The sequence below is a fragment of the Melozone crissalis genome, unplaced genomic scaffold (genome assembly GCF_028551555.1).
Source record: "Melozone crissalis strain CALT ecotype California unplaced genomic scaffold, PUWL_Pcris_2 ptg000027l_1, whole genome shotgun sequence".
Lineage (NCBI taxonomy): Eukaryota > Metazoa > Chordata > Aves > Passeriformes > Passerellidae > Melozone > Melozone crissalis.
The window spans coordinates 23,020,334-23,031,095 of record NW_026535805.1 but is presented as its reverse complement, the minus strand read 5'-3'; the positions used below and the strand labels follow the sequence as shown (position 1 = coordinate 23,031,095).

At 42.5% G+C, this 10,762-nt stretch overlaps 1 protein-coding gene across 1 annotated transcript; it reads right to left on the bottom strand.

Moving 5' to 3' along the window:
- Positions 1 to 230: 230 nt before the first annotated feature.
- LOC128939387 (sulfotransferase 6B1-like) lies at positions 231 to 7,020 on the bottom strand. The gene is made up of 7 exons (XM_054280310.1): positions 6,819 to 7,020; positions 4,525 to 4,664; positions 3,987 to 4,076; positions 2,309 to 2,435; positions 1,814 to 1,908; positions 1,231 to 1,387; positions 231 to 361 (listed from the first exon to the last, which is right to left on the bottom strand). Exons 1-7 carry the CDS (start codon positions 7,018 to 7,020, stop codon positions 231 to 233), a joined length of 942 nt encoding a protein of 313 aa, XP_054136285.1.
- Positions 7,021 to 10,762: the final 3,742 nt, after the last annotated feature.

The window sequence follows — 10,762 nt, the reverse complement described above, 5'->3', positions numbered from 1 at the left end:
TGAAAGGATGCCAGGCATTCACTTGAGGTATACACACATTTTATTTGGCTACATCAGTCAAAGCACAAGGTCTAGACACCTAAGAATTATCTACCAAATTCTTGGAGGTACCAGGTAGCTGTCAGAGGAGTTTCTCTCTTCTCTCATGGGAATGAAAAATGGGGACTATCCACCTTAGGAGAATCACCTTTGGAACATGACTTTCTGTCATGCTATTCATCTGCTTATTTTCAGGCCTTGCAGTACACATCATATTTTAACTTTGCTGCCATCTTTGTTCCTCCTAGGGAATCTTGAAATTTCTGGTCCATTTCTTCATTCTGAGCCTTAGAGAAGACGTCTCTCCAGTTTCCAACAACCCCTGTGTATGAGTACCAAAAACTGAAGGGAGATGCTCCTGAGAGAAAATAATATCTAGCCAGCAGTGGAGCAGAGTCATTGACTACACAAGGCAGGAAGGACCACATTAAATGCCCTGAGAGGTCTTATTGCCTAGGAGAGGAAAGGTATCAAAGAACAGAAGCAAAGGCTGTAGCCAGATAACAGGGAGCATTTCTGGTTAGCTGACTGCAAGTGCTCCCTCCCCAGAAGGGGATTTCCAAGGTGACCTCATGAAGCTTTTACACAGAAAAAGGGGAATCTGGTTTTGTCACAGGGGAAAGCTCATTCATTAATTATTTCCTCTGAAGGGAGAAATTTTTTTGTGGTAGATGGTATAGAGGAGATTGGCTTAATCCCTCTTCCTCCAAGGAGTGATGAAAGAAATGGATTTTAAAAAGCCCATGCTTGCAGTACTCAGAAACCAAAGACTCTTGAGGTTGTGGGGAGCAGGAAGGCTGCCAGAGGTCTAACACAGGCCTGTGAGAGACCATCTCTGGCACCACCACTGACATGTCCATTGAGAGGAGACACATAAAGCTCTTGCTGAGTGGGTAACAGGAAGATGCCAGGTGCCTCACCTTGGCACCTCACTTACCTAACTAAGCAGGGCCATTACAGAAAAAGACAGCAACACAAAAGCAGTGACTGAGGACATTAAGACTGGCACTCTGATAAAGTTTCTCACAAACAGCCCCCAAATCCTGTCAACAGCAGAAGCTTTCTGTACAGGTGGCACCACAGGAGAGAACTCACACAGACAGTCCAATGAGTTAATGGCTAAGTAAAGTAACATACTCAAAACTCCTTCTAGAGTTCTCCTTCAGAAGGTCTCCAATTGCAGAGACTTACCTTTCTGGAAGAGGACGTCCCCAAACTTTCCATGGGTTTCACTGGATTTCTCTTTCATAGCTTTGAAAGTGGTCTTCTTGGCAATTCTGGAAAAATCTTCCTCACACAGGGAAAATCCAAAGAAGGAAGCGATCTTTTTCATCCCCAGTATTGGGTCCTGTCCAAAGGAACATAGCACAGAGGTGAAACCAAGAGATTTGACACTATGGCTGTGGCATGGAGCCAGTGCCCTGTGGGAAGCCCAGCAGGGGAAGCTGCCTCCCACGATGTCACCAAGGAATTCCAAGAGCTCTAACAGAAAACTTCTCAGACCAGGAAACCTACACATTTTGGCCTCAGTTTCAAGGCCTTTTCTTCTTTCCCAAAATCTGTGCCTCTGCTAGATAAAACTCCTTCCACAAATAGGCAAGGCTATCCTCCTCCTAGCATCCATGGGTTTGCCCCAATCATAAATGAGTAACTCAGAAAGGCACATCCTTCTAAAGACAGACTTGCTCCAAGAGTTTCTAATTTCCCACACCCATACATATCAGGAGGGATGCACTACACAGTCATCAAGGAAGAGCTGGGTGGAATGTCACACCTCTTTGAGTTCCTCATAGCTTATTGTCATGATCCTCTCGTTGTCAATGTATTTGCTCCATTCCACCATGTGGTCAAAGTAGGATCCCCAGGCCACTGCAAACAAAGAGGCATAACTGTCTAGAGTACTCCTCAATACAGGCCCTTAACAAAATCAGAGGAGTCAGCCCAGACAGCTTTCTAAGTGTGGCTGTAGAATGGTGAAGAGGTGACCAGCTCAACATGTCTGTTCTTTCTTCTGAGGTCAGTGCTGCATGGCCCAGGTCTGTCCACTTGATATGGCAAACCACAATTGTGGGAATGGAAAAGTCAGGCTAAAGCTTTCTCATGATCTCTCCATTCTGAGAGATTGGTACTCTGTTTCTGCCACAACAGGGGCCTGTGTGTCTGCTCTGGAGTGCCTTGGTTAGGTATGTCACAGAAGGATTCCCATGCACAAGGCCCTGTGTACGCCACTCATGTTAGGAGAAATTCCAGAGGATGTAGGGCAAAGTACATTTTCCATTCATGAAGTCTGCAAAGTACTCATCCCAGGAGGCGAAGGACGGCGTCACTGACAGGTTGTTGCAGAAGTGGTAATAGGAGACAGCCGTGTCCTTGGGGTTCCGAACTAGCACAAGGATCTAGAGGAAGAAAATACATCTTTTGACTGACCAAAGTGCTGTCTTCTTGACATATCACATAGAGTCATTGAATTCCAGAATCATTTAGGTCATCAAGTCCAACCATTAACCAAACAGTACCAAGTCCATCACTAAACCATGTCCCTAAGTATCAGATCTACATTTTTTTAAAAATATCTTCAGGAACAGTGACTCAAACACTTCCCTGGCAACCAGTGCTTGGCAACCCTTTTTATGAAGAAATTTTTTCTCATGTCCAGATCCAAATCTCCCTCAGTGCAACTTGAGGCCATTTCCTTTTGGCCTGTCACTCATTACTCAGAGAAGAGACCAAGTTCCACCTCGCTGCAACCTCCCTTCAGGTGGCAAGGGGACCCCTGAGCCTCCTTTTCTCCAGGCTAAACAACCCCAGCTCCCTCAGCTGCTTCTCCTAAAACTTATGCTCCAAACCCTTACCAGCTCCAGTGCCTTTCTCTGGACACACTCCAGGACCTCAATGTCCTCCTTGTAGTGAGAGGCCCAAAACTGGACACAGTGCTCATGGTGTGTCACTTACCAGTGCCAAGTACATGGGGACAATCACTCCCCTGGTCCTGCTGACCATATTAATTGATCATATATCCTACCCATCATATATTCTGATCCACACCAGGATGCCACTGGCTTTCTTATCCACCCAGGCACAGTTCTGGCTCATGTTCAGCCACTGTCAACCAGCATCCCCACGTCCTTTTCCACTGGGCAGCTTTCTAGCCACTCTGCCCCCAGTCTTTAGTGTTGCACAGAGTTGTTGTGACCCCCATTTTGTAGGATAAATACATACCTTATTTAACCTCATTCAATTGGCCCATTGTCTGTTCAAATCCCTCTGTAGGGCCTCCTACCCTCCAGCAAATCAACACTCCCGCCCAACTTGGTGTTGTCTGCAAGCTTACTTGTCCACTAAAATGCACCAGACCATCCAATTCTGGTTTAATTCCTTTTCTTGAGTAAGAAAGCAGAGCTTTGGCATATCACTTTTTGCTAATCTAAGCTTCAGGCTGAAAACAAGAAGCTTTTCAGTGATTCCCTCAAGACAGTTCTGACCTAGTTCCAACCCAGACAAATGAGTTCATGATCTACTGAACAAAAGAGCCACAAACAGTCTCTAGATGTAGCCTAGCTTCTCTCTGCAGTAATTCCCATCTAAGATCATCTTAGCCACAGCCTGTGGTGGACTTTCCACAGGTACCCTGGTTTTGAAGGCAAGTTAAACCAGACAGAATTACTCCTTGCCTTGCTCAGGTTTCTACCACCAGCCTGGAAGCATCTTTCTGAAGGAGAGCTGAAAGGACAGTGATACTCAGCAACAAACCCACCAATAGTCAGCAAAGCTGCAGCTGGTAGAGGATCTTTGTTCACAGCCTTGGCACACTGAACTGTCACTTCAACCTTGGAAATGTGGCTGTGTGTTGACCAGCTCAGATGAAAATGTAGAAAAGACATCTTATACAGAGGAAAGCTAATTTAGGATAGAAAGATTTTGCAGTGTGATGCAAAGAGAATACTCACCTTAGCCTTGCTTTGGAAAATGGATGGAGGCAGGAGATCAGCTCTCAGATGGGTTACTATAATTCTTCTGGAAGGAAGCTGCTTCATCCTCTTTAAAGAAAGTGAGAAGCAATGTGACAAGACAGAAGTAGCTTATTCAACTTATATGAGTTGTGCCTGTTTAGTTATTGTAGGTTATAAGAAAAGGTGAGACCAAAGATGTATCTTATCACTTGGAAAACTCACAGGGATGCACTGGCGGTGTAGGCCTCTGCCAACCTCTGCCACCAAGCACCATTTCACATGACACAGGCCTAATAACATGACACCTAAGAAAAAGGTCTTACTAATTAAAGTTACTGCGTCTATGGCAGGAAGACCCTGTCTCCCATCGGAGGCCCTTGTGTTGGGACACCAGAAGCACTAGCACATGCTACTTCTGCAGACCATAGCTGTTGTTAAGGCTCTAGGTTCTCCATTACCTCTGAGATCAGCCATTGTCTTTTAGCTATTACTCCTTGTAGGAAGAGCAGGGACAGTACTTTCAGTTCCTGCTTACCTCATATATGCCAGGATCCCCAAATTCTAGACGCTGAAATGTCTCTAGCTTCTTTTCAGCATTTATTCTCTCTTTCATTTCCTCTTCTGTATATTTGGCATCTGCCAACTCCTTCACCATTTGTTCAAGCCAATTGGTTCCTGAAAGGATAAAGACACCAGTAGCACATCCATTACACTTCACTTTTTCATGTACACCTGGCTAATGGAAATCCTGTCAAATAGGTTTCAAGTGAATCAGTTTGGTTCAATGCTGTACTTTAATCTTTTAACAAGAGTGTGCGCTGATTTTCACAGCAATGGAATTAATTTTCCCCATAGTAGCTGGTATGGGGCTATGTGTTGAATTTGTGCTGAAAACAATGTTGGTAACACAGAGATGTTTTAGTCATTGCTGGCAGTAGTTGCACAGTGTCAGGGCCTCCTCTGATTCTCACACTGAGCTGCCAGAGAGTAGCTTGAAAGTGCACAAGAATATTAAAAGGGGACACAGATGGGACAGCTGACCCCAACTGATCCAAGGATTATTCTATCCCATATGGAGTCTTGCTCAGCAATAAAATGTGAGGGAAGAAGAAGGAAAGAGAGATGCTGAGAGCTAAGGCACTTTCTGTGCCTCTCATGTCACTGTCATGGGTGATGGAGCCCTGGACACAGCTGAACATTTGACTGGTGGAAGGATAGAATGAATTCCTTACTTTGCTTTGCTTGCACACATAGCTCTTGCTTCAGGTATTTAATTGTCTTTATTTCAGCCATGACTCCTCTCACTCTGTTTCCCTCCCCCATCCCATTGCAGGTGAAAGAGTGAGTGGCCCTGTGGGGCCACTGAGTTGAGCTGGGAGTTGCCAGCTGAGGGTAAATCACAGCCCTGGTGAATAATCAACCAGGGTGTGCCCAAGGTCAAAGGGGCAGAGCTGTTGAGCAGACACTGTGGAGTGCTACCCTGCTGGCTTCAGGGTCACACCTCATCCCTTGGCAGAAGCAGAAGCAGACCTCTATTGCTTTTTTCAACTCCTTTCAACTTCCCTACTTATTGGTTACCTCACACTACTGCCTGTGGCGATTTCTCAAGAGCTGTCTGGCTCCCAGCAGTGGGCCAACTGAGTCACCTCTTTTCTGTTTCTGTTTCCTTCCACAGTTCTGTCTTTCGGAACACACTGTTCCGTCTTCCCAGCCAACTTCAATTTATGGTCTCTTCATTATTGACACAGTTTGGTCTCATTCACAATTCCCAGCTAGGCTTCTGTAACTCGCAGCACAAGGGTCATCAGCAAGCCATCAGACCATCACGCTCCTGACACCATCTTTGCACCAGACTTGGTTGTCTTGGCTTCTGCAGCCTGGGAGAAATGGTGCATGAGGATCTGGGTTCAGAGTGCAAAATCTCAGTTTTCAAATAAGACCTCCTGCAGTGTTTAGGTTGATCCTCACACATATAAACCAGTTCTGCTTACGTATAGCTCTAGAGACTGCACACACAGATCATGTAATAAGGATCAACTTCATCTTTTTCTGCAAATTACATATTAAGATATTTCTGTAAAGTCAATAGGAAAAATATTTAAGGATTCTGAAAGGCCCTGAAGAGTAAAAGACTGAGAAAATATGTAAAAATCCTTGTGGCATTCATGTGTTTAGATGTTTCCTTCTATTTAGATACAAAGGAAAGGATGTGATTATCCTGCTTGAGCTGGCACTGCTGTGTTCACCATTTGAATACTGTGTGCAGTTTCTAGACTGTAGCACAAATGATTTTGGGAACCTGGTGAAAGTCTTGTTAAATTTCCATCAAACTACTGCGAGCTGGAGCAAATGAACTGCATAGAAAGGCTTGGTTTGCTCAGGCTGGAAATAGAAGAAAAAAGGGGACACTCTCACTGCAGGTATTAATGAAGATGGAGACTCTCTCAAAACAAGGGTATGTCTGACAGCATTGACGTAAAAACCAACCATGAAAAACCCAATCCCCAAAAAACCACCAATGTGGGAAAACATTGCAAAAGATTTCAATGGGTGGTGAACCTCCATCCTCAAAAGTTTCAAAAGCCTTCTGGACAAGGCCTTGAGTAACCAAACCTAATTTGAGATGTTAGGTCTTTCCCCTGCTTTGAGCAGGGGGTTGCATTATTTGAGCTCCAGGCGTGCCTTACAACTTAAATTCATTATTCTTCGAAGTCTGATGTCATCATAAGCTTTTCTCAGGAGTTCTTGCTGTGTTAAGTGATGGCATTAAATAATCAACTTCAGGATTGTAACACTGTGTACTTGACTACTGATCAAGAAAACGCTTACCTGTTTTAGGGTAACCAACTAGAATCACATCATCACTCCTGGCTTCAAAGGATTTCAGAGCTTCCAAAGTCTGTGGGCTGCTCATTGTAGCTGGGTATAAAATACCTCTGTAGGAAAACAGCATGTCTTCTGGGGACATCTTGTCACCCTCTGAAAAACATTTGTCCACTATTTCAATGATTCTTTCACTGTTTCGGGTCATGTCTGTATCCCTGTGTAAAACTACCCAAAGAGATACAGGCTCTCTTCCTACAATGCAGAAAAGCTTTATGCAACATATGAGTAAATTGGACAGGGTTTTAACTCAGGGATGAAGGTGCAAGTGACTGATTAACTCTGTACTCTGATAAACTCTTTTGACATTACAGAAGTCCATGGGGACTGACAAGAGTGACCTATGGTCTTTGCTGCAACTAACACCAGGCACAAGAACTATTGGGGAAACAATTAGTAGGAATAAAAATGTTAAATTAAATAAAAGAAACACCTGTAAAGGATATTTCCTGAAATTTTGATTTGGAAATGGACTAGGGAAAGGACCTGAGGTAGAAGATGGGTTAATGTATTTTTCTGGTTTGTTCCTTCTCCTTAAAGGAAACAGACAAAAAATACAATATAAGTATAATTTTCAGTAGAATTTTCTCTTTTTCGGTATCATAGGCAACAAAAAGACAAGACCAAAAAGAAAGATACTTTCCTTTTTCTTTTCACAGTGGCTAAGTAGAAGTAATTACCTAGAAGTAGTAAATTTTAAGAGCCACTGTTATTGTGTCAGTCAGTTATGTCTGACCTCCAAAACAGATTCCCAAGTTTTTCTGAATTGATTCTCACACTCACTGGCCTCATCTCTGCTTACTTTTCACTCCCTCAAAATGTCACTCATCCATCAAGTTTCCTTGTCTACATTCATTTTTTGACATGGCAGCTTGCTATTTCCATCTTGCCTTCTTCCACCTCCTTACCCCCCTGAATGCAAGGGCCCACTGAGTATCTCTAATGGAGCAAAAGCACATGAGGTTTTATGGCTGTTAATAGCTCTGACCTTCAGAGTGAGATTGTTAAGGGCACAAAGGGAAATGAATTCAAACCTTAGGATGACACAGGAGAGGATAAAAATGCAAAAACAGATCATGGTCTGCTTTTCTACCAGACCAGCAAGACCAAAATAATATCTGAGCCTTTTTTTTCTGGCACTGTCATCATGTTAGTCCTTGCTAAGTGATTCCTCTGGTGTTTTTAGGCCAATTGCTGCCTGATAGATTTACCTCCATCAAGTACCTATTACTTTGGCTTCCCTTTTCTAAACATAGAGTTTTACATTTACCTTTACTAAACTTTGGGTTCCCTCATCTTCTCCATGTGTAATGTTTCAAATTGCTTTGCCATTTTCCTAGTACTTTCAGCCTTCTATTCTGATCCCCAGACTTTACAAGTCAGTCATTTATGATGCACTCTATGATATTAGTCTGCCCACCAGTGTTAAAAACAAGACTGATTGTGATCAGAACTCACCACTAAAGGAGATTGCTTTAATTGCCCTCCCAGTTCTGCTATTAGCCAGTATATGCAGTGTGACCATAAGCAAACCATTGCAACCAAGTTCATCATATCCATGGGAACAAATGCATATTCCTGAAAGTCCTGCTGCTGCTGACAGTGTTTCTGAATGCCTTGTATTGCTGTTGTATGAATTTCTAAGAGCCTCAGTCAACTTCCAGTACTTTCATTTCCATAACCAATGTTTGTACATTGCCATCTCCACATCAGTTGGTGTCTCTTAAGTCACATAATTTCAGGCCTTCCCCAATGCTGTCATCTCTTGTATTTTCTGTCAGTGGCTTATTCAAGAAGTAAGTTACCTTAAGGAGGATCACAAATTTCTCTACCGTAATTTTTATTTACTCTTTCATTTTCTTCAAAATGTTCCATGGTCAATTGCTATGTCATTTTTGCTACTACATTCCTAAGTATCAAGGTAAGGAAACTGTTTTATTCTGATTCTTCCTTCACAAGTTTTAAAACACTGCTGATTTATATATTCTCCTCCAGGAATCTGGTACCTTTCTGCTTGCTTACAGATAACTTGCAGTTCTTCAAAGATGCCTTGCTGCAGGACTTTCTGCTGCTCTGCTTTTGAATCCATTCATTTCTTTTTAAAATATTCTAACTATCACTTCTGGCACTCCTATTTCTTTCCAAAACTCTGCATGTCCACTTATGTCCAAGCAGAATCAACCAGCTTTTGAAAAGTGAAACAAAAAGTCTTTGAATATTTCATTCTTTTTATTTCCAGAAAAAATTCTACAACTTGTAAAAGTTGTAAAGGCGGTATGATTTATTTCAGCACTGGACGTATGCTCCCCAAGAACATGTGCACCCCCGAAAATTCCTGAGTCTACTTTATTGCCTTACCTGCTGCATGTGCATATAAGACACATGCACAGGTATCAAACTGTCATATCAATTTTTATCAGCCTGCTCAGTTATTCAGTCACGTAAGCCCAATTCAATTTTTCCGTCTGATTTTTTTCCCTGGGGCCTCTTCTGATCTTTCTTCAGCTTGGATGCTTGCATTCCTTCCTAAGCAGCCTTGAATCTCCTTTGTTCTCTCTGCAGGCCTTTTTGTGGGCACCTAAGCTTACAGACTAAACAAGCAGACTTCAGCTAAATCCAAAATTGGTTTCTGTACCAAGTTAAATTTCAAATACCCTGTCTCACATTGCGACTGTATCTTTTATTTTTCCATCTTATCTGCTTAGGTGATTGATCTATAGATGGGGTGGGGGTTTTCCGGCTTTTAATTCAACTATATTTACAGAAACTTATTTTGCCTTTTTTGTTCCAGAATACGTCCCTGGACAAGTCTGAAATATGGTGTCTAGAGAGGCAAATCCCAATGGCAGTACAAGAGACCTGGGTAGAGCCATGTCTCACACCATCACCCTTGACAGCCCCCCGACCTCAGTGGAGACATTTTCAAGAAAGACACAGACTAATGAAGACTACACAGCTAAGAAGGCTTAGGGACAACCTCATCACAGTTTCTAGCACTTAAAAGGCAGCTACAAAGAGGATAAAGGCTCCTTATTCACCAAACACCACATGGAGAGGAAAAGAGGTCAACTTGCAACAATGGATGTTTAATCTTGATACATGAAGTTCTTTACAGCAAGAACAACCAGTTGCTGGAACAATGCCTACAGAAATGAGGTAGAATCCTCATCACTGGAGGTTTTCAAAACATGATATCTAGATAGAATCTCATCCAGGCTCCCTTTCCCATGAAAGGTTGTACCAGAAGACTTTTCAAGGTCTCTTCCAAACTGGGCTGCTCTGTAATTCTGTAGAAAGCAGCGCCTCTGAGGGAATCTTGCCCATTGACACCAGCCCATAATGTGAAATTCATCTTGGTATTTTGCATTCAGAGAGATGAAGAGCCCTAAGAACTCCGATCCATATTCCCCTTCTTTCTGCTTTCTCTGCCTTTGATTTACTTTGTGCTGAATTCATGGAAGATCTCCTTTGACATTAGGCTTCTGTCATATCCCTATTTTTGCCAGTGATATTTTCTATAAAGATATTGACTGATTTGAAAAAATTTTTTTAAGAAAAAAATAATCTGCATACTAAATAATTAGAAATTGTCTATAAAGATAGAATTTATCTAGAAAGAAAAGAAGCATTTCCTTCCAGGTTACAGCAGGAAAAGGGCTGTTGAATTTTTATAAATATGTTTAGTTGGCATCTTCTTCAGCAAGTGAGTGTAGCCTGAGGTCGCAGCATAAAACAAAAGGCTCATCAGCGTCGCAATAAAGGCTGCTGCAATGACTATTACAGTAATTCTAAGGTGCTTGGATCAGTTGATCTAAGTTTCCAGTGTATAGCATTCAGATTATCTGAGTCTGCCTTGCAAAGTTCTTGTTCTAACCACATTTCATTTCTCT

Bases quoted from the DNA above. Each gene is read 5' to 3' on its own strand.
- LOC128939387 (XM_054280310.1), bottom strand. From the start codon at position 7,020: ATGACCCGAAACAGTGAAAGAATCATTGAAATAGTGGACAAATGTTTT. The intron at 2,436-3,986 runs GTGAGTATTCTC...TTCTTCCTCTAG, and splicing joins TTTTCCAAAGCAAGGCTAAG to ATCCTTGTGCTAGTTCGGAA. The intron at 1,909-2,308 runs GTACTTTGCCCT...CTTTGTTTGCAG, and splicing joins AGACTTCATGAATGGAAAAT to TGGCCTGGGGATCCTACTTT.